This window comes from Exophiala bonariae, assembly GCF_035927105.1.
Source record: "Exophiala bonariae strain CCFEE 5792 chromosome Unknown scaffold_1, whole genome shotgun sequence".
NCBI lineage: Eukaryota > Fungi > Ascomycota > Eurotiomycetes > Chaetothyriales > Herpotrichiellaceae > Exophiala > Exophiala bonariae.
Genome location: NW_027042476.1, coordinates 1,831,852 through 1,854,983, shown reverse-complemented (window position 1 = coordinate 1,854,983; position 23,132 = coordinate 1,831,852). Strand labels below are relative to the sequence as shown.

General features: G+C 50.5%; 8 protein-coding genes across 8 annotated transcripts; 4 read left to right on the top strand and 4 right to left on the bottom strand.

Annotated features, from left to right (window-relative positions):
• Positions 1-640: 640 nt before the first annotated feature.
• LTR84_000663 (uncharacterized protein) lies at positions 641-3,188 on the top strand (the record flags this gene model as incomplete). The annotated part of the gene is made up of 2 exons (XM_064844293.1): positions 641-665; positions 1,003-3,188. The coding sequence occupies 2 exons, from the start codon at positions 641-643 to the stop codon at positions 3,186-3,188; spliced, it is 2,211 nt and encodes a 736-aa protein (XP_064712153.1).
• An 804-nt stretch (positions 3,189-3,992) lies between these two features.
• Positions 3,993-5,598, bottom strand: LTR84_000662 (uncharacterized protein; the record flags this gene model as incomplete). Its single annotated transcript, XM_064844292.1, has 4 exons — positions 3,993-5,007; positions 5,192-5,374; positions 5,437-5,466; positions 5,519-5,598. 4 exons carry the CDS (start codon positions 5,596-5,598, stop codon positions 3,993-3,995), a joined length of 1,308 nt encoding a protein of 435 aa, XP_064712152.1.
• Positions 5,599-7,034: 1,436 nt separating this feature from the next.
• LTR84_000661 (uncharacterized protein) lies at positions 7,035-8,863 on the bottom strand (the record flags this gene model as incomplete). Its single annotated transcript, XM_064844291.1, has 3 exons — positions 7,035-7,834; positions 7,890-8,343; positions 8,459-8,863. The coding sequence occupies 3 exons, from the start codon at positions 8,861-8,863 to the stop codon at positions 7,035-7,037; spliced, it is 1,659 nt and encodes a 552-aa protein (XP_064712151.1).
• A 1,159-nt stretch (positions 8,864-10,022) lies between these two features.
• On the bottom strand, positions 10,023-11,784 carry LTR84_000660 (uncharacterized protein; the record flags this gene model as incomplete). The annotated part of the gene is made up of 2 exons (XM_064844290.1): positions 10,023-11,239; positions 11,295-11,784. 2 exons carry the CDS (start codon positions 11,782-11,784, stop codon positions 10,023-10,025), a joined length of 1,707 nt encoding a protein of 568 aa, XP_064712150.1.
• A 1,600-nt stretch (positions 11,785-13,384) lies between these two features.
• LTR84_000659 (uncharacterized protein) lies at positions 13,385-15,190 on the top strand (the record flags this gene model as incomplete). Its single annotated transcript, XM_064844289.1, has 1 exon — positions 13,385-15,190. The coding sequence occupies one exon, from the start codon at positions 13,385-13,387 to the stop codon at positions 15,188-15,190; it is 1,806 nt and encodes a 601-aa protein (XP_064712149.1).
• Positions 15,191-15,537: 347 nt separating this feature from the next.
• On the top strand, positions 15,538-18,132 carry LTR84_000658 (uncharacterized protein; the record flags this gene model as incomplete). Its single annotated transcript, XM_064844288.1, has 1 exon — positions 15,538-18,132. The coding sequence occupies one exon, from the start codon at positions 15,538-15,540 to the stop codon at positions 18,130-18,132; it is 2,595 nt and encodes an 864-aa protein (XP_064712148.1).
• Positions 18,133-18,828: 696 nt separating this feature from the next.
• On the bottom strand, positions 18,829-20,289 carry LTR84_000657 (uncharacterized protein; the record flags this gene model as incomplete). The annotated part of the gene is made up of 1 exon (XM_064844287.1): positions 18,829-20,289. The coding sequence occupies one exon, from the start codon at positions 20,287-20,289 to the stop codon at positions 18,829-18,831; it is 1,461 nt and encodes a 486-aa protein (XP_064712147.1).
• A 1,251-nt stretch (positions 20,290-21,540) lies between these two features.
• On the top strand, positions 21,541-22,449 carry LTR84_000656 (uncharacterized protein; the record flags this gene model as incomplete). Its single annotated transcript, XM_064844286.1, has 1 exon — positions 21,541-22,449. One exon carries the CDS (start codon positions 21,541-21,543, stop codon positions 22,447-22,449), a length of 909 nt encoding a protein of 302 aa, XP_064712146.1.
• Between the last annotated feature and the right edge of the window lie 683 nt (positions 22,450-23,132).

The following is a 23,132-nucleotide window of genomic DNA, read 5'->3' as shown; positions in this document are numbered from 1 at the left end:
CGCTATCACCAACACACTCTCGCTACAATTGTCATCTTCAATATATCGAGCGCCGCAGCAACAGTATCGCCCCATCATCGGGTTTCCCTTGACCCATTTTCGTCAATCATTTCCCAGCTCCCGGCCTCGATTCGCTACTGGGAATATCTGAGAATTCGGCCTGACGATCAAACCGCAACACCAATCGCCTCGCCAAATCTCTGGAATACCAGGTTTTTCGTTTCTTGACGACATATCATCCACTTGACTTGTCAGCCACTCGCTTTTCTTCTTTGCATCGCTCGCCCCATTCTCTGCGAGTATCCGGACGGATCACTCAGTATACTAGGCAGCACGCATCGATGAACCAACCTGACATACTATTCTTGTCCCTGTCCGGTCCGTTTTAGGCTTGACTTGTGTCACGCCTGAACCCAGCCTGATAGTGCCTGAAGGTGTCAAAGTAGGGCCTCACCCGTCGCATCTATCCGTGCACCAACGCCTATCCCTACGACTCCATACCTGGACCAACTCTTTTTTGGCCAACCCAGTGGGCGCCAGGCCTCTACTGCCAGGTCACATCCTGCCAGTGTCGTGCACAGATTCGCAGTTTGGCGTCCCATTCTGACGGCACCATCCCACTTCCGATCCGTCACCAGCCATGGCTAACGCACGTCCTACCACCGGTAAGTTTTTTTCTTGTCTCACTTCAAGGCTTGCTGGCGCTATTGCCGAGGTATATTTCCCTCGTCTGACCCCTGCTCTTTTACCGACTCCCAACCACTTCATTGCCCTGGGCCCTGGATTGTCCGGGTACCCTTTCTGTCAGACGTGGGCACATCAACGATTGCATCCGCTTACCTGCATGATCTCACCACTGCCCTTGCACACCCGATAACTTGCACGCCTCTCCGTTGAAGCCGACCCACTTCTACCGACTTCGTCCTTTTCTTTTGAATGTCGGGCCACTCTTATTCTATCTCATTGCTTCATTTCGGATACTGATTTTTCATTCGTGTTTAGATGACTTTGATATGGCCAAGCTGCAGAAGAGTCTGAAGCAACGACAAAGGAATTCCATTCGTAATAAACACCACGTTGCCAAATTGAGCCCGGCCGAAATTCGATCTTTGAACAATAGTGCCATTGCTTCCATAACGAGCAGTCAGACCAGTTCGAAAGGCACCTCTCCAAGCGCTTCTCGACGTGGAACTACCAATACACCTCCAGCAAGTCCAGACGATGGAAATCCACTGGACCAACGAACCCATTCGTTGTCACGCAATTCTATTTCAAGGAATTCAATGACCAATGTCCCGACTCCTCCGCATACGCCAAATGGCCATCGTCGGCCATCCAATTCTAGCACTCATAGCCACCATCATGGTTACAGTTACATGAATCATCATGGCCACTCCAACGGTATTATCTTCGCACCTCGTCCTCGAGGTCATGCTCAACCCACATTTATGGCATCTAATGGAATCTCTTCACGGCCTTCGAGTTCCGGATCTTCGACATATCGAGGTCTGCCCACCTATAGAGGGCCAGAAGTCACTCGAACTGGTTCTATGAACATGTTGCAACGTCCTTCGCCCACAATTGTAGCCAATCCTTTGTCCAATTTTTCTCGACCCAGACAGAGCATGTTCAGCTCATCACCAGAACGTTGTCGACACGATTCTGGCGATATCCCTTACGAGCGTACTGGTAGTTTCCAAAACAGTCGTGCCAACTCCATGCCGAATGTGAGTGCGCCATCGTCTCGACCTACCAGTCCACCTAGAGTCAGTGACTCACCTGTATCTATGTTGGCCGAAGATATGGAGAAATTCCCTGCTTTTGATCCGGATGATCCACATAATCAACCAAAGGACTTGTCCGACGATGAAGAGATCCAACAACACGAACGCGATCTCAACACGACCCGACAACTCGAGAATCAGCCTTCAGAACAGCCGGTAGAACAATTGCCTTCACCGGATCCACAACCCCGTGAAGTCAGCCCATCGGCATCTCCGAAGAAAGAAAAGGGCAAGCGGTTCACCATCAGTACGGCTCTTTTCGGTGGTGGAGACAAAGCACCGGCAAACGGTGATACTGCAGATAAGACTGGCAAACTCAAAAAGGCTAGGAGACGAACTCTGTCTTTCACTAAAGGTGGCGAATCTCATAATGCGTCCCCAAATTCGGATGCAACAGCCACTCCCACCGAAGGAAGTATTATAGATGGCGAGGCATTGGAAAAAGGAGATCATATTCCTCATCCTGCCATCCGACCGCTCTCCCTGGTAATTCCGACCGAAGATAAAGGAAAGGGCAAGGAGACCCAGTCCGCACCTGTGTATTCGAGATGCGCTTGTTGTGGTAAGGTCAAGAGACCTCCGGGTTTTTCCAACGAACTGAGCCCTGTGTTGGAGAACGAGAATTTGCGAACCAATTTTAGCTTTGAAATCGAACGGACATCTGATTCGACTGGAAGAAGAAGCTCGGATGCGAGTCGTGGCAAATTCATACCCATCATCCCGATGCCTGTGAGCGCAACTGAGACCCGCCAAGCATACATTGAACCGTATACAACTCCAACCAGTCCGGCCAATCACAATCACAAGTCATCACTAACATCGAGCCCCAGACGGCCCAAAAAACACCTCGACCCGCCAAAATTTGTCAGATTCGCCAGTTTACACGGTCGACGCAACATTGACTCGACAATCATAGCAGAGGAAGATGAAAACTATCGGGGTTCTGACGGTGAGGGCCAACCGCTTATGAACGGACAAGTTGAAGAAGATGTATACCACGATGTTGTGCACCAGGAACCGCTCATCGCCAAGACAGTACCAGTCATCGATGGTCCGGCAACATATCAAGCGGCAACCCTCGCGGTCCCCATGGAAGCCGCACCACGCAGAGCATCTCACGAGACCTCATCTGACCACGATGTCTTCTTCACTCCCCATCGAGGCACAACCCCGTCCGTCGTGGAGAACACGACCCAGCCGCCTCAGAAACTGCAGCAGGCACAACTTCCTTCATTCGCCCCAGACGCATCATTCCATAGCCTCGCCGAGTCGAATCTCGGTATCGACTTCAAAGATTTCGTCATCCTTCCACCGACGACCAATCCTAGTGCCGCAGGCACGGCAACGCTGTTGGATGGCCCGAACAAAGACCGCAAGTGGACGCCAGAGGTAATGGCTGCGTAAGGGCAGGAGCTTAATGTATAGAATTCGACACGGGCACATGTCGGATATGCAAGTTTTATTTTCTTATGTCCGTTTTCACGCAAGGAGGGGATATCTCCCGCTCAACGAACGCATGGCATTGTCTCTATGATAAGGTGTGGCGTTTTGATTTATTTTGTTCCGTTTCGATGTATGGTGAGCATGTTGAGCATGGCACTGCGACCCCCACTGCATTATACTGCGCTACATATATCGCATTTGTTTCAGACGTTTAAACATAATGAGTACATATCATATCTAAAACCATCCAATTGAACACGTTGTCAGGTCAATATCATTTGACGGTGAAGACGAGCTCGTGGGCACACAACATCTACTGAGGCAGATCAGTATGTCGATTCGCTTGTGAGTTTATGTCATTTCAGACCTGCATTTGATGCGGGTTGCTTGCTCAGTGTAGCGGGATGACTACTATTATCTTTAGTTACACACAGGAAAGATCATGTCGACAGTCAATCAATTTTAACCATCTCCGCATACTCACACGCCAGGCATCGCTCAACCCAGAACTAAGTTAACTACCTGGCATATAAAAGAGCCGCCAGATATTTATCGGGCCGCCGGCTCTTACAAACTTGTGTAGAAGCAACGGGTGCTCATTCATTTTTCACACATGAAGTAGGCAAGCATAAACATTCGTATCCTTCATAACTGCATGCATCGGTGCTACCTGCCACCATATACCTTTTCAATCTCGACCTGATAACGACCGACACATATACACACATACACAAATGGCATAAGAAACAAAGTATTATTCCCCCATCACCCCCACCCCGGCACCGACTTCCTATTGATCAAATGCCGCTGGCTCTGGTCCTGGCTCTGGTCCTGGCTCGGAGTGGATCCACCACCATGTGAGCTCAGCTCCGCGACGCTGGGCCCGCCGTTGACGGAGACGGAGCTGGTGGGCTGGCTCGCACCATTGCGGTCATGGCTTACGGGTGGTGGTGGTGGTGTCGTCATGGAGATGGAGAGGCCTGGCTGGCTGGGGCTGGAGAGCGACGACGACGCGTGGAAGTTGCTCGTGCCGGAGGTGCCCGAGTCGGCTTCTACGGGGACGGGCGCGTGTGGGTTTATTGTTGATCGTTGCTGTTGGTATTGGTGTTGGTTTTGGTTTTGATACTGGTATTGGTGTTGCTGCTCGTAAGGGTAGAATTGCTGGAGGGGCGGTGCGGACGGCTGCTGGTTGTATGTTGGTGAATATGGCATGCCCATGCCGGCTTGTTGACCTGTCATGAGGCTGGGGGAAGGGTATTGGTATGGATATGGTTGAGAGGCGGTTGGTTGCATGTTGTACATGCCGCCGTATTGGTCTTGCACCATCTGTGGCGGGCCCAGTGGCTGGCTATGTCCGAATGCTGGGCTGTAGCCGTGGGATTGCGGCTGTCCACCCATGGCACCGGGGTATTGGGGTTGGATGTATTGATTCATCTGTGGCTGTGTTTGCGGTTGTGGAAACATGATCGGACTTCCTGGCGTCATCGTCGTTGCTGCTGAGAGGTGTTTGCCGTCGGAGACTCCGGAACCTGTCCCGGCCATCATCTGCGGAACTGGAAGCCCTGAGCTACTAGTAGTTGGGTCATGTTGTTGCTGTTGCTGCTGCTTATTCTTCTTCCTCCGCCGTTTCGCAACCATAAAGCACGCGATAATTGCAAACAGAATCAAAAGCGCACCAACACCTGCTCCAGCACCAATACCCGCTTTGGCGCCGATGCTGAGACCGGAATGCTCTCCATCTCCCTCATCATCAGCACAAGGGAGTCCGAGTGCAAAGACTCTGTGAAATTCATCTTGTCAGTTTGTGATATTTTTAGTTCGACTTGTGAATGGTTTATGGGCGGTGACTGAAGGCCACGGCGAAGGCAAAGGGGGCAAACAGGTAGAGCATTTTCTCTTTCCCCCACGTCGACGATGTTAAGCTCCTGGAGGAGAAGCAAAGGTGTGGGAACTTGGAAACTCACTGGTTGACAATTACACTGATGGTGGGTGTTGTAGTTGTAGAGGCCGATGCTATGGACGCGGCGACAACAGACGTTATCGAAGCCAGTACTGACGCGTCAGGGGAGTACACTGTGGTTGTCAGGGTGCTGTAGCACGGTAGATTGCCAATGATGTGTTGTCCATAATGGGAAAATCCAATAGGACTGGCAATTGATTAGTATCACGAAGAGATTTTACTCCACAAGAGGCTTTCCTCAGAGCTTACCAGCATACTGGATCAAGGTCTACCATGTCACTAACAAATAGTTAGCAGCTCGTCTGGTGAAGGTACTTATCTCCGTCCTTACCTTGGACAAACAGTCAGTGGGTATTTGCTTAACATTGAAATAACACCTTGCGCAGTTGGGCTCGTGGTAGAACCTGGCATTCCACTCGTGGGTGACTGAGAGGCAGAGGGTACATTGCTCTCAGTGGCAGCTCCTCCTGCTGACCCTGTCACACTCAATGAAGGACAGCAATCGGGGCGATCATCAGAACAGCCTATCAATGGTACTTCGATCGAACCGCCATCGGGGAAAGTAAGGATTGTGAATTGTGGGAGGGCACACCTGCGCGTTGTTGATAAGTACGCGGAAATTTCGATCGAAAGGATGCCACAGCTTAACTCACGTTCCTACCAGTAAGGCTTGCCCCGTAAAAGGCCTTGTCTGAATCGCAGGCTCGCTGGGAACCGGGGGCGGTGTGGTTGTGGTCGGGGTTGCATATGTAAGCAATGTTGACGTCGTCGCTTGTGAAGTAACGTATGGCTCGCTGGTTGTTGACATCGTCGAATGCTTGAGACTCTACTTTCTGAGTGTGCCTCAAACACTGCACTCTAGCTCAGATGAAATAGGCAGGCAAAATGAAATTAGCTCAGCAGTGGACAAGGCTGAGAGGGTATTCCATGACACTTTGTAATTGGGGGAATGGGATGAATGCTTATTGAGAAGATAAGCCAGCAAGAAGGATTAAGAAGCAGAAAACAGGGTCGGAGAAGGGACGTCGTGCGGCAGCATCTCTTGATATTTGCAACCGCCCACCCATCAGTGGATGTCGCAGGATCTCGGTCGTGTTGGGTGTACTGAAGGTGAAAAGAACGATACACAAGCCCAATCATTAAAAGTCTTGAGTGGGGGCTGTTGGTGCGAACACGACTTGCCCGGGTTCTATTTGGGCGCAGAGTTGACTTTGGAGACATTTCCAGAGTTACAAGGTTGAAGCATGCAGAAGACTGGAGGTGTGTGCTGCTCCAATAGCCGCAGTCTGGGAGCGTCGTCGTGTTCGTGGCAGCATTAGACCCAAAGGCTTGCAGATGTCTCTCGCTTGATTGGTCTAGCAAAGTCTGGCCCCCTTTCAATACGAGGATTTGCACCACCTCGTCCAAAACCCAGAAAGTAGCCAGAGCTTGAGATGTCTTGATTTGTTGAGCCTCTTTGTTGCTCAAGATGGATCCGGTTGTGAGCCCAGTCAGGTGGCTGCCAGTGTCCGAAAGTGGTCGTCGCTGGTTAGATATTCCGAGGAAAAGCATCTGAGGCTGAAAGTTGCTCTGCTGCATTGCATCATGGGTTGAAGTGGGGTGTTGTCACCAATCTATGATCTGTGGACCAGGGATGCACAGGAGAGAAGAACTTGAAGTGTGACCACTATTTGCTAGTACGACTCAGCGACGATGTCAAGCATGAGGGCAAGGAAACGGATTCAGTCACACAGATTTTTCCGTTTGGAACAATCAAGACCACAAAAGCTTATGTCTCGTGCCGTAGTTAGACTGAAGCTTGCAATGTTATTCGGATGTTTTCACCCAGTTTCTTGCCTTGGCCTCCTCTATCCAGCCTCTTGCAGACCACCAACTCTCATACCTGCAACAAACACAACCGGTGCTGTAAAATGTCTCTTGCCATGGAGCAAGTATGTGATGGCACTCAGAAGAAGCACTCCACCCCACACGGCTGGTGCCCAGTTGGCAGTACTCGTATCCACCGGCAGGGTGCTTGGAAAACAGCTGAAGACAATGGCAAACCCACAGTAACAGAAGGCAAAGAAATTAATGGGTAGCCCGTATCTACCGAGGCTCCAACGTGCTTTTGGCAAACGTTCTCCCCTGAGTCGCTTGAGGCAGACACATCCAATGGACAGCATGTATGTCGAGAGCAAGGCCAAGAGCGTGAGTGAAATGATGATGTTGAATGCCGTTGTCGAGCCTAGATTGATCAAGCAGAGAACTGCAGACCAGAAGGCTGTGGCGTACACCGCGTTGAATGGAACAAGGCGTTTCTTCTCAATCTTGCTGAGCCAATGCGAGAATGGAAAGCCTCTATCTCGAGAGAATGCGAAGACCTCACGACTTGTTGTGGCCAAGGCCGTGATGTTCCCGCTGAAGATGAGGAGAAATAGCAAAATGGTGAGAACGTAGGCCAATGCATTGGACCCAGAGTTGATGAAGAGCTGGATGTACGGTACTTCCGCGTTCATGGCGTCATCCAGGCTGCCGATGCAAAATAACATTGTGATAAGAGCTGCAATACCCATCACGACGTTCATAAGGAAGGACCACCACATGGCACGGGGTACAGTCAAACTTGCGTCCTCGACTTCCTCGGAGATGTGACATGCCGAGTCGCTTCCTGTATCCCGAGGTTAGCCCAGTCCTCCAATTCTGATTGATGTTGCTTAACCTACCAAGATTGCAGTACAGGACAGAGACCTGGGTGACAAGACAAGCCGTTCCAACATTTCCCCAGCCTCCACTGTCGACAAAGACAGTAAACACATCAGTCGCGCTGTTTTTGGGACACATTACCCAAAGTGGGACAATCGTCACGATGAAGCCAAGGATATGGCCGAATAAGCTGACTGTCTCGATCATGGGGAGGACTCCAGCGCCCCAGGTATTGAAGACGATGGTGACCACCAGGAAAGCAATACTGATCAATGTGTATTGCCAATTGGGGAACACAAATTCGGCGTCGGAGATCTCAACCAGACTCTGAATCAGAGTACTGCAGACAAATACCGAGCTGGCAACACTTGCCAGCCAGCCCAGTGTACTCATCCAGCCGGCCGAGTAGCTGAGGAACTTCTGACATGAGGGCGGGGCGAATTCCGACACCCAATGGTATTGTCCACCACTTGTCTGAGAAATAAAATGAGGGTTAGCATATTGCACATTGACGACCACTGATCGCAAGATGCAGATAACGGCGCATATCCGCCAACGATCGAATTTATAGACTCGGGTAGATTCTTACTGGTGCCATGGACTCCATTTCAGCAAGACTCAACACGACGGTGCTGTAGCACGTCACGGTGCCCACAAACGTCCAGAAAAGACCTCCGAATCCCCCATTGATAAGACCTGCGGCCAATGAAACCAAGACGAATTCCCAGGTCGCCATGTATATACTAATGAAACCAAGGGTGGACAGGATATTGAAGTTGCGCTTGAACTCTTGCTTCTTACCAAGTCGAAGCATGTCTTGGATATCACCAGCAGTGTCACCCTGAATGACATTGTAATCGTCGGGCGGACTATTCGACGCTGGTGACTCTTCATCGTTGGATCGGAAATTGGCTTTGTCACCGGTGTCATACGTGTAGGTCTTCTCACTGGCGCCATGTCCCACCGCCGAGGGCGTATCGCGCCCAAAAGCCATCTGGGACAACAGAAGCGGACCTCGAGTGATTTGACGGATGTTGATATCAGCGCAGGAAACGACTCGAACCCAATGTGCACGAGCTTCCCTAAAAGAAATGATCGACACCGGTATGAAGGTACCAAACTTCTATAGTTGGGCGGAATGTTTCGTGTTAGTTGTGGCAGGACGAGCCCAACTTTAAGCTGTTGAAAACAAGTTCGCTTAGGGTCGAGACAGGAACATTTCAAGCGACAAAAGCCAGACCGCACTGTAATAATGAGAGACGGCCAACAGTAGTGGCCCACCACTGGTGCAGCGATGTAGCAACGCCCAGCATTCTAACAGTCCACGACCTGCATCTCATTAGGTGTGCATATTGAACACCACAATCGAGATAAGCTCACATGTGGAACCATCAAATCGTGCTCGTGGCCAAGGTTAAGCATGCTCCGGGGGCCAATGTAACAGGACAGAGGCAAGGTGAATTGGTTGGAGGTCTGGCCACTGGTCAAACGATCATGGCAGATAAGACGGATGATTTCCCAACCCCCCCTTTGGTGGGACTGCATACAATTGCCGTGAGCATCGAGGTTGGTTCTGTTGGATTAAGCTTTGCGCAAAGGCTTTGTCCCGCTAAGCCGAGCTGCCCTTGCGAATCAGCGTAGTGATAATTCATGCCTCGCACATGAAGGTACGCGTCGTGCTGTTGTCACAATTAAATATTAACGATGATCAAGGTATCAGGTATCCAATTCATTCGAATTAATCTAATACGAGTTACATTGTGAGACGACAGAAGCAGGTGTTACAGCATATGCATAAACAAGACAACACATGTGGTTTTCAATAATGGAATGGGTCTTGTAAGAGATAAAGATTCGTCAAATTCACTCTACCCAAAAGATCATTCAAAGTATTCTACCTGTGGAGCGCATGTCGTTCCACTGCCCATCATCCCTGTCAGAGAGAGGGTTTCACTGTACAAACTTGTCCCCCAATATATTGGCACCGCCAGCCAGGTCCAGCCACCTCATCTGGAGCATTAGTGCACAGCCAAGTCTCACGGTTGACAACCCCGACTTGTCCAACAACGCCTTGCACGGTGATAACAAACAAGCGAACATCGAGAATGGACTCGAAGTGTGCTCTCATTAATCAAACATAGTTGACCAGTTCTTTACAGACCAGCAGCGATCTTGCCAGCCATCTCGTCGGCAACACTCTCCTCGTACCAAGCCTTGATGCGTGCAGCCTTCTCTGGGTTTCGGACTTTGACATCCATCTCGAAAGGTAGAGGTCCACCAATCAAGTTGGGTGTAAAGTCGTAGCTTGCAGGCCATTTGGGTTGACCATTGGCATCCATATATGGCTTCAATTCGAAGCAGCCAACAATGCTACCGCAAGCGACGAGCAACTCGGCTTCAGTGACTTCGATACCAGGACACATGCGACGACCCATACCAAAACCGTGGTGACCCATGAGTCTGGGGTGCTCGGTCAGAGGCTCCTTGTAGGTAGGATATTCTTTCTCGAGCCATCTGGCAGGGTTAAAGGTCTCAGCGTCAGGGTAAAGTTTTTCGTTGCGGGCGAGAGCGAGATCGACGACATGGATAACGGCACCCTTGGGAAGGAAGTAACCGTTCCACTCGTCATCTTCCTCGAGAAGACGAGGGACACCCAGAGGCACTGGTGGTCGCCATCTGACACACTCTTTGATGGCAGCTCTGAGGATTGGTAGGTTAGGAGCATCTCCGACCTCGACGACACGATCTCCGATGACCTCGTCGTATTCCTTGCGGACCTTTTCTTGCCATTCAGGGTGGAGGACCATAGCGAGGAAGAAGCAATAGAGAGGGCCACCAATGGTGAAAATAGCGACAGTGACCAACATACCAACGGCATAAGCAGCCTCATGATCGTCGAAGCCGAAAGATCGAGAGCCAGTCTCGAGGGACTTGCGCTCAAAGTATGTCTTTGCGTAGCTGATAGGAGCAGTTCCGTTTTCCACTTCTTCGCTGACCTGTTTCATGAGACCTTTCCAGAGCTTCTCTTCCTTCTCACGACGCTCGCGGACTTTGCGAATGGATGGGTTGATCCATTCAGGGAGGCTACCAAGGAAGGGGAGTAGGTTGGTGATTGGGCCGGATGGGGAAATTTGAGGAATAAATTCGCCAGCATTCTTGCAGTGGGCAGCAGCAGATTCAGGTCGACCATAGCCGAGACGAGCGCTGATACGGCCGCAGAAACGATCGGTCAGGGCGAAGTGGTCCTTGGGGTCCACGAGAAGTTTGTACAAGAATCGCTTGGCCTCATGACTGACATAGCCATAATACTTCTGGTTGAAGCCCTGGGTAAGGACGGTGTGAGCGAATTTGCGCTGGTTTCTCCAGTGATCTATATTTCGTTAGAAAAGTGCCATGACCAGTGAGGGGGAGAGTGGGGAGCTTACCGTCATGAGCCAACAGAGGAAGGTATTGACCTTGGGAGTCGCTACCGGGAACAGCAGGCACCATGGGTCGAGAAGAATAGATCTTTGCCTTCTTGCACAGAAGATCGTAGCCAATATCGTTGTCACCAATCCAGATGTGCATCTCACCGCAGATGGTGGAGCGAAAGATACCGTTATATTCGTCACAGAACTTCTTCATGGCAAACCACGGGCACATGGGGTCGACATCATGGACGCGTCCAATATAGGGGATGGTGGAGGTAGGACCGGGGATGAGCTTGAGACCTGGGGGAGGACGGTCTCGTAGCATATACTTGATGATCTGGATAGCACTGACGACGACGAAGATGCCGGTGCCGATGAACCATTTGTAGGTACCGATGGCGGTGACCGCATCGGACTTGAAAAGAGCGTCGGTGGTCTCATTGTTGGTACCAAGATAGTTTTGGATTTGGGTCACGATGACCGACGGCGATATGGACGCCGCCATTGTAAAGATGCCTCTGCAACGATGAAGTGCAGGATAGCAGAAACTTCAAACGAAGGGCAGGAGAAATAATATGAACATTCAGAAGGAAAAGGGGAGGGGGGAGAATGGAAGGTGTCAAGTAGTGAATCATATTATTGATGGAGGCCGGGGGTTCTGGGTGGTACGCGAGGAGAGTTTGTCTAGGCACAAGCCATGGTTGGCCAGGGGGACAATTCATGTGATAGGCGCGGTGTCAAGGCGCAGTTTCATGCAATGCAGTGAGAGTGCCCAACTTGAGCCAGGGAGGACAAGAGGATTCACACACCCGCACAGGGCCAGTTTCCAAGTACGAGTACCAACTTTACCTAACTTTGTCAGATTGTAATTTCTCGAGGACGAGGAGGTGAGCAACGCGATCCATTGAATCTGACGCTCCTCAGCCCCAGAATGGAGCAATCAACAAATAAAGTATGAGACAATACGTTAGTCGTACATTAGCCACGGAGCCGCATTGGGTCGATTGCCACGCCAGCAAAGGAGCTTATCCTCCTACTGCCTAGCCTCAAACCTTTAGTCACCAAAAATGGATTGACCACTAGGCTAACGATCAAAAAGAAAGAGCGATCAAGGTCGTCGACACGTCCATGCCTCGATCGCCCCTGACACCCAATACCAAGGTTTACAAGACATTACACAGCCGGTGACCGAAGGATCTAAAATTGGAATGTCCGTAGCGCAAATCTGCATGCGGCCCCACTCACATGATTGGTGATGGAGCCAGTCACATGACCGCGCCATGGTTGACAGTCTCCGGCACTATTCCAAGTCTCTCTTGTTTTACGAATCCTCGTACTGAGTAATTCGGGGGAATCGTGCAATCCATGTGTTGTTCAACCCAAGAGCGAGGAGTACCTTGTACCTCAATTCTCTTTGGTGTCCACCTTGCTGACAAGTACGGAGTACATATCTCACTGTAGGAAAATCACTGGGCGTTTGATCCAGGAAAACCCCCGGAAAGAGGTCTAATCATTGTACGGGGTATCAAAACCAAAGCACATGTCTCCCCAACCCGAAATTGACCTTTTCCAATACCAAGATTGTCGATGGAGGATCTCCATCACGTCAGCTTTTCTCAACCCCCGCGTGCTAGGCTCAATGTAGTAGCTGGCATCCTTGTCAACCGACAGATGCCTCAGCCTTGTGCCATGTGTTTTTGATTTCACTCACGTTCAAGCACCTCGTAACTCCTTCAACGGGGATTGCCTCATTATTATTACAGCGTGTTGGCTTGTAACAAGGCCAATGCACGCAAGGCTCGAACAAAGTTGCAAGTCTTGGCGTCATTCACGTGATCATATGAAAAAGTCGTGACCAGTCGAATTTGCAAAATGAAAAAGAGACATTCATCATCACTTCACCTAACAAAAGAGCGAATAGAATCTCAACTTTAAGAATCGGAACGTAACAGGACCTGATCCGCATTCTCACTTGATCTCAGCAATATCAGTGGAGCCAGCAGTTTTGGAGACACGACTGTCGATTCCGAAATTCCCGGGCGACTGGTCATTTCCGGCAATGATCGAAATTTATCTATATGAGGTAAGCCGGGTGTGAGTTGACCATGCAGCACCAACGAGCATCTTGGGATGCTGTCGAATTGCCCGTCTGGCCTCTATGCAAGAATGCCATAACGTGGTCTTCCGAAGGGGTTGCCATTGCAGCAGGTGAGGGGGTCCACATTTTGACGCCTCGTCATGACTCCGAAACACGAGACTTGTCCGGTCATCGGCAATGGCATACCTTCACTCTTCGTACCAATCAATTCGACCTGTCAGAATGGCCCAAGCAGCCTTTGGCTACTATCAAACTCTTCTCAGTAGGCGAAGAACTGTCAGACTCACACGTGGCTGCATTAGCCTGGTCGCCTCCGGGATTAGGCCTTTATAGAAGAAGCGTGTTGACTATCTTGACATCCAACTTGCTACTGTCAATTTGGGAAACCAATGGGAAGCTGGGTGAATGGAACAGAACCTGTATCGTGAACCATTTTCTCCAGGGCCATCCACCACCAGATGAGCCCAGTCATGCAAGACTTGAACAGCGAATCCGCAGCTTCACATGGCTGCCCGCAAGTGAAGAATTTGGTACCGGCCAGTGGAGTCCACATTTGCTCATGACTGCTGACGACACCTATACAATATCCATCCATCAGGTATGCAAGACAACCGACTCGGTTCCTCGTGGCTGGTCATTCGAGCTTCTCGCTCGATATCAGATGCCCATCGAGAGTGTAACACCCGAAGACATCCGTTCAATGTCAAGCTTACGCACAGCTCTTCTTACAACATCGCGAACTACAAGACTGGAGTCAACGGAATGGACTCTTGATGACAGAGACGACGAGAAAAGCTCAATATCTGCTTCCTTGAAGATTAGAGTGAGCTTCGGTGCGTTGACTCGGAAGCGCTACCTTTCAGTTCGTCTCCAGAGTCATGCTCAAATGTCAGCAGCTATCACCGAACATGACCATGGTATAACGGTCACCATTGACGAATCACAAACTTGTGAGCCTCTATTTGTCAACCAGTCACCCACTACCGAGCTCTTCGAGTCAAGTATTCGTGGTCCACAGTCGGATTTCAATGAAGAATACAACCTCAACGGAAGAGTTCTAGTTCGGCATTGGGGCGCGGTATACCATCCTGATCGAACCAGGGCGGCGGCCTGTATCTCCCTACATCCGTCCGATATGATCGAGTCTTGTTTGCCATCTAGACAGCGCACAACGGTTGTTTTCAAGATTCTGACGGCATCTGCTGCAGAGCGAGTACGAAGTGACATAGAGGTCTTTGAAGATATTCTGAATTTCCTCAGTGGGGTTTCAATGGACTTGCTTCGGATAGATCTTGATAGAAAGATCCTGGCAAACGCTATTTCTTTGGTCAAGCTGCACTTTATGGCATCTGCACATTTGAGTCAATGGGCAGCCTCGGCACACATGCAATTGAATTCGATGGAAACACGAGAGGACGCAGAGTATGGCGAGCAATCCTTGATACCCGGATCGAACATCGGGATGGTCTCCGCAGATGTGACCGCTCCCATTTCACGAGACGTCCCTGCGGAAGATTTCAACTTGGCAGGTACCAATGGTCAGGGGCTTCGTGAGATTTGTGAAGTATGCTCAGCACCAATCACCTTCACTTCGGCAGCCTCGGCTACTTGTACAAACAACCACTATTTCACTCGGTGCAGTCTTTCTTTTGTGGCTATCCAAGAGCCAGGCATTTCCATGTATTGCGCCAAATGTGGAAAGCAATTCCTGGACCCTAGTCGGATTGAGGAGAACAGTGGTCCGAGCTTGAGTCAAGCACTATTCAACAGGTTCGATATTTGTCCTTTCTGCCAAGGCAAGTTTCGGGGGTAGATTGGAATGCGGCTCGAGGTGGATTATTTGTGTCACCCTCCTAGGTACCATGTACCTCATCACTGCGAGCAGTGTTGTTGTCCTGAATTACGTCGTAAATGCACCTCAAAATTCTTTGTCCGCACCCGATGGAGGTCTCCTCTATATGTCATGTTGCTGCATATCTTGCACCGAGGGCGTTAATGACAACTTTTTGCGAACAACATTTCCGCAAACGGCAATATTCTTTGAGAAGCCTCCAGGGAGCCACCGCATGCAAAATACTACCCGATGGAAGTGCTTAAGACTTCGGAAGATCGGAATCATGTATTCCCCATCATTCTTATCCTCGGAGAACAGTCTTCTTCATGGTGTTCAATCCCACAAGTCCCATTCGACCATTTGGCCGTAAGCCGGTCATCGTCAGTCGAACTTCTACACTCCATAGCGAAGTCGCATCAATTGGAAGGGGCTCTGAAATGTCAGAAGACGAATCTCCACGTAGCTCAAGGCTGTCCATCTTACCATCGTGGCGAGGTGGAATGACCAAGACTAATCGACAATCACAGGAACGGCAAGGCCATAATCCTCCGCAAGAGGTCAGCCGCTGGTCAAGAACAACCACAGAATCAGAAGCAAGCGAAGCAATCAAACCTTCCAAGGTTTCCAATCCAACTCCAGGAGCAGCGAAGAGGATGAACGTGCTAAAAAAGAAGATTAAGCAAAGAAAAGTTTCGAAAGACACGACGGCTTCTAGCCCAGTTGATCCTTTATATGATCCCAAGACCAGAACCCTTGGTTTGCCAGATCAAGAACAGGCTAATGTGGTGACAAGCCTGGTGATTGGCCCTATCACTGGACCAGATGAGCCTCGATCATTTTATGATTCGGGATCGGATGACTCGAGTGATGGGGAACCTGTTCTACAACGTGCAAGCAGTGTACGTGTTGCCAAACCACTTATTGTGCAACACAGCAATGGTTCAGGTGGCTCCATTCCGAAACTCTATACTTCTCAGAGTCCAGCATCCCGTGATGATTCACTGGTACCAAAGCCACTTAGCGTGGGCCTTCAGCTCATGAATGTGAACACACCCGACCATGAGGACCAGGCGCTAGAAGAGACGAAGAGATCTGTTGGAGGACCACAAGACGCATTACAAGCACTGGAAGGTCACCTGAGTGCGGTTTCAGAAGCCACCTCTGAAGGATCTATTTCACCACGAGCATCTATCAACAAGAATATTCTGCAAGTTGTTGATATTATCCCTGGAGATGAGGGTATGGACATAATGCCCACGCCCACGGGTGGCTTTGGGTTGCTTCGTATCAGCAAAATGAGCAGTGACATGGGAGATTCCACAAACACCTATGTCGGGTCTTCACTTGATGGTCTCCGCTCAAATCCCATCACCGACTTCGACAAGAAACTGTCACGAGCGATATCAGCGCCCGCCCGCCATCCAGCTCGTCGAGTTACGATTCGTCCAGCTGACCTAGTCATCAATCATGCCAGTAATGACCACAAATTGTTCCGAGAGTCAATCGTCAGCACTCCCTATCCAGCTCGACAGAATAGCATGGTCGAGTTTGAAGATCAGCCTGCTCCAGAAGTCGTCACTCCCCGTCGACTCCGTCGATCCAAAGCACTATCACATGTCAACAAGGAACTAAACTCTACTGACTCTAAGAGAGAAAATGAAGTAGCAAATGAGAAGGGCAAAGCCATGAAAGAAAAGGACCAACCACCAAGGATTCCCCTATCGACGAAACCCACCATCTCCAGCGCTCACAGTATTGGACAAGGCCTCGCGACATCCAGGTCGGACCGCTTCCCATCCCCTGTTGCCCCAGAAATCCTCTTCCTCGATCTACGTCTCGGTCGTCATCCGGCCGCCCGTGTGACGGTCGAGATCGAGGTCACCGACAAAGCAACCTTCGACGACGAACAACTATTTAACATCATCCACAAGACCTACTCCACGAATCTCCTCGGTGTTGTCCGTGGACTCCTCAGCGCCCGCCAACTTTCACATGCGAGCCTCTCCAACGTCGCCGGGACAAACGACAACATCCACACCCATCGGCGCTTCAGCCCAAATACCGTGAGCTGGTACGGCCACGGCCAACACACCTCGACAGGAGCAATTGACCGCGCCGACTTCGCACGTCATCTACTACATCCCGCACTCGGCCGTCGCCGGAAGATCTGGCTACTCTGGCTCCGCAACCAGCAGTACACAGGCCAATCGGGCCGCCACCACCAGCAGCATCGTGCGAACCGCGGCGGCGGCGGCGGTGATATCATGTCACACCAGCCAAGCGCACTGGACGATGCCGACAGCCCCGTGGCCTTCAGCTTCATGCATGCACGCAACAACAGCCACAGTCTGAGCGCGGGTCTGGGCCTCACCAGCAAGAACAATAACAACGACATCTCCCCCACGGCAGCAACCATCGCACCAAGCACAGCAGCAGGCAACCTGTCGCGCCAAGTCAGCACGGCGGCATCGCACAACTACACGAGCCCATTCTCACGCCCAAGCATCACCATCCCACGGATGCCGTTCCAACCGTTTTCACACTCGCGCGACAAATCCGCCTCCTCCACCACCATCTCCTCCTCCTCATCACGCAAACCTTCGCTCCCGCACCCGATCGGGCCCCCAACCCTCTACCTGCACTACAGATTCTCACTGCGCCGGATCCTCGCCGTCGTGGCGCTCACCGTCCTCGCCGCGATCTTCGCCACAACCATGTGGATTCTCTTCGGCGTGCCCGGCCGCAGCATCTCGCAGGGCGACGGCGTCGGCGTCGGCGAGTACGGCGGCGACGTGCTGGTCTGGTGGCGCAGGGATACACATAAGCGCGTCGGCGTCGGTCTGCTCCTCGGGTTCCTGGTCTTGTTTCTCGGCGCGCTCGCTGAGGCGCTGTGGGTGTGGGGCAGTTGGGTGTTGGTTTGAGTTCTGCGATAGAATGGGATGGGATGGGATTGCTTGGCTGAATGACAGACGGGGGTTGGGGTTTGGGTGGTGGGGTTTTGGTCTTGCTTGTTGATTGATGATGGGGCTGTGGTGGGAGGGAAGAGATCTCGTGTCTAACTGGGGCTGGATGGTGGTGGAGGTGGTGGTGTATTGAAGATGGGTAGACAGACGCAGAGGGTGTTCGTGGCGGATACCTACGGTGGGAAAACAATGTATCATACCTAGACCACAGCCATTGAGGAGAGAATGCGAAAGATTCGGGGCAAGATACTCGAGACTAATTGACTGGTTTGCTCGATTTGATCCGGAACAGAGAAGGCCAATACAAGTTTCCATCCGCATGGTACTGGCAAGCAGCGCCTTCAGAGATGATGTTACACACCCTAGCATTTACTAGATGGTGTCAGAGGACGCAGTGCAGAATCTAGTGTGACATTCGATACATGAATATGCAAGTTGTCACAAGTGAAGAGCAGGAGCACTCTAATCATGTTTGAAATGGTTCATAATATCACAGATGTGCAAGCATAGGTATATTGATCTATCAGGTATTTCTCCTCACAGCAAAATTCCAATCGAGTATCACCAAAATGCGATGGTAGGCCTCAGAGTAGGAACAGTTGTTCCCCGGGCAAAAGAAAGGAAAGGTATAGGGGAACGGTCGTTTCATATATTTCATATCCCAGTCTTGGGCCCCCCACCACACCAACATTTATTCTCTCCCTCGCGTTCCACTTGGACCACAATATCCATCTTTCGTTGAAGAAGATATAAGGAGACACGCTCTCGAACGTCCTCGAGATCTGCAGTCCGAGCTGCAATTATATGAATGACTCCAAGGACTGTGGGATCGTTACTGCCATCACATCCACCATCACTGTTCTTATGAGAATGACCATGATCATGTCCTCCGTGGGAATGGCCATGGTGACCAGGTTCCTTTTTGATGTCTTCAAGCCAAAATTTGGGAACTGTGTATCCGACCACGCCTCTGACCTGAGCAATACCGCTGAGGATATTTCTCAGATTATATTCAATGTCGGAATTGAGTGACAATAGAAGAATCTTTGTTGTTGAAGTGATCAAGGGGATGGTCGATGCAAAGATCAGTACTGCTATTATGCAAGATGCCAGCGGGTCAAAGCCACTCCAACCTGTCCAACGAACAAGTAAAGTGGACAGCACAACCGACAGGGAGCCAAGAGCATCAGCCATAATATGTAGATAGATGCCCTGCATGTTTTCAGTTCCATGGTGATGGCCGGTTGCTGCTTGTTTTCCTTTCATAGGAGATGCAGATGCAGTCAGAGGAGTTTCGAGCTCTTGATGGGTATGAGTATGGTCATGGTCGTGTTTGTGATCGTGTCCATGGTCATGGTCATGATGATGGTCATGGTCGTGTGCGTGATTGTGGGAATCGTGGTCGTGGGAGTTGTGAGAATGGCCATGGCCGTGATCGTGATCATGACCATGTCCCCCATGAGAATGATCGTGGGCACCGTGAAATGCAAAAATCCCTATCATGTTGACCACTAACCCAGCTGTACTTACGACCAGTAGCTCGGCAGTACGACTGACATCGGCACCTGAGAAGAGTCTTTCGATCGCTTCATAAATGATCTCAATACTGATCAACATCAGGAAAATGCCATTGCCTAGTCCTGCCAAGGTATCGATCTTCCCATAGCCATAAGGAAACCTGGAGCTTGGAGGCCATTTGCTCATGACCGCTGCACAGACACCAACCAAGAGGGCGACACAGTCGAAGAACATGTGGATACTGTCACTTATCAGGCCCAAAGAGCCAGTTAGGACGCCATATGTTGACTGAACCACCATAAACAACAGATTCAGAATCATGAAGTAAAAGATGCGGCGTGAATCAGGGTCGGCCAGGATGCCATGGAGGAGAGAGTAGTTCTCGGTGGTTTGAAGAAGGAGCTTGGTCGGTTTAGAGAAGTTCCGTTGTAGGGTGGTGGGCCGCCGTGTCAAGGCGGGGGGAGAATATGTTGATGCACTTGTGGGATCCCTCCTCTTGGCCATGAACGGTGCAGACGAAGTATCCAGGGAAGGCGCATAACTGATATGCTGGTGATGTGTGATATTTGTATCGATATGAGGGTGGTCATGGGTCATATCAGCCTGGGGCACGATCGACTCGGAAGGAATCCGGGCGAGAAGTGAAGGGGCAGCTAATCGACTCCCAGCCCGGGTGCGTTGATGGGAGCGAGAGTGGGTGTAGGAATGTGAATGAGATGGTGAGTGATGGGAATGTGATTGAGAGGGCGACTGGGCGTGATTGTGGCCGTGATTGTGGGCATGATTGTTGCAATTATCGCCAGAAGCCACTGGCAGAGTAAAAGTCGCGCTCATGGTCCCTTTAGCAACAGGTTGGAATGCCTGTTGAGAGATGAATGTATTGATGAAGTGTGGTTCAACATTCAGCTGGACATGGATGAGATTGTCGAGGTCGTCACGTGTCGCCGTGGGCAGTCGTTGATGAGGAAGGAACGATGGAGACAAGTTGCGCCTGCACTTTGAGTACACTTGGTGGGGTGGCAGTGGTAGACAGTCGTCAAGATGGAAGCTGAAGTTGTAAAGTACTGCGTCCGAGTACGGGGAAGATTAAGGCTATCAAGATTGGGATTAGGATTCTCGTGCCCCTGGCTAGCAGATGCACATGTTTACTTGATTCGCCCGTCTTCATATCGGCCCCCTTTTTTCGAGTTTCTGGTGCTCATGGTTGACTGGTCGACGTCATTGCCATTCTATCTACCTGGACATTTCTTCCCACACGGATGATATTCAACCATATTACCTAGTACGACTGATATGCATCGATGAAGCCATGATTTTAACGATTCTCCTTATTCTATCAACTCTATTTACGGTCTTCTTACTGACTTTGCCGTCACAATGCGACCCTCTCGACAAACAATCCACAGTTCAAGTCCTGGTCCTCGGCGACATTGGGAGGAGTCCACGTATGCAATATCATGCATCAAGCATTGTGAAACTAGGGGGATCAGTACAGTTGATCGGTTATCTAGGTATTAGCATCTCGTTGTAATGATATCGATTTGTCCTAACTTTCTGTCAAGAATCTGATGCTCTGCCCGAATTGGTCGCACATCCTAATGTATCAATTATACCAATTCCACCAGCACCCAGAATAGTCCAGACAACCAACAAGCTATTATTTCTGGCATTGGGTCCTTTGAAGGTTATCCTCCAGACCTGGTTTCTCTGGAGAGTCCTAGGATACTCCACACGGCCTTCCAGATGGCTGTTAGTCCAGGTACGCCTCTTCATATAATATCCATCATGACACTCATTCAATGTATGTAGAACCCTCCATCGATTCCAACCCTATTTGTGGTCTCTTTTATGTCTATGATTCGAAGAACCCGTCTTATCGTGGATTGGCACAACTTTGGGTATTCAATCTTGGCCATGAAGCTGGGTGCGAACCATCCCATGGTCACCTTCTCCAAGTTATATGAAAAGTACTTTGCCAGCTTCGCTACTGCCAATTTTGCAGTCACAGATGCTATGGCACAAGTCCTTAGATCAGATTTCATCAAGGATAGCCCTGTCCTGACTTTGCATGATCGACCCGCAGACCTCTATCGGCCATTGAGCAATTCGGATCGTATACAATTCCTTCAGAGGTATCGGCTTCTTTCTCCGCACTTCAATGAGATAATCGATCAGAAGGCTCGACTACTGGTTTCTTCGACGTCTTGGACAGCTGATGAGGATTTCGGACTCTTGCTGAGAGCCCTCTGCAGCTATTCCGCTAGCGCGACCTCATCTCACCCGCATCTGCCAGAGTTGATTGTCATCATCACAGGCAAAGGACCTCAAAAACAGCATTATCTGGATGAGATCCAGCGATTGCAGGCAAGCGACGCATTAGAAATGGTTACCATTTACACCGATTTCTTACCTTTTGAAGACTATGCACTTCTCCTGGGATCTGCTGACCTGGGAATCTCATTGCACACCAGCAGCAGTGGAGTGGATCTGCCGATGAAGGTTGTCGATATGTTTGGAGCTGGCCTCCCTGTTGCAGGCTGGAGTAGATTCACAGCATGGCCGGAGCTGGTTAAAGAGGGTGTCAATGGTAAAGGATTTGGGAGTCCTGAAGAATTGGCCGATGTGCTTCGAGAGCTCTTCGATCCTGCCTCAGAGCAGCTCTCGCAATTGAAGAAGGGCGCTGAGTTGGAAAGTAAACGCCGATGGGCATCGGAGTGGGATCCTGTGGCTGGAAGATTGCTGGGCCTGGTTCAGTGAGGAGATAGGTCTTGACCATGTTGTGCGTATCAACCCCCCAGAATCGTGAGACTACAGTTTATTCTCGCGGATCCCAGCTAGATCGAGCGATGGGTCAATGACGTAGAAACGCTCACAGAAGGCAATTTTCGACATCAATCAGCCGACCGGTATTACACGAGAGCAATCCATAGGTGTCCATAATCTTCATCGTCGACACGAGTACTGTTTTATTCCCTACAAGCACATCACCCATCAAGCCTCGCATTGCGCAACCCACTTCTTGCCATCTTCACCAGACGTCCAAGTTTCCGATTTATCCGAGCCTCCACGTATGCCAAGGCCGCCATGTGCCAGGGGGACCCATCCAACCAACGGCATGTCGAGGGAATCACCACTCCGCTACCTCTCCTCCCAGCAGAACAGCGGCACGATGCGTCCCCCGTCCCAAGCAGATGAACATGCCAACACTGATAGACATCTTGGACGCCGCCTGTCTTGGAGAGGCACGCGTAAGGGAAAAGGATAGATTCGACAAAAGAACCCACGCACGGGCAGGGCACCGTCGTGACTCGTGTGGTTTGCCAAGTGGGACGACAGATGGCACGCCAGTCTCGATTTTGCTTAAAGTCGTCGTCAGCACCTCGCTGCGAGTCTGAGTCTGCTGGCCCTTAGACTTTCCCAGCTCGTAAATGCTGTGACTA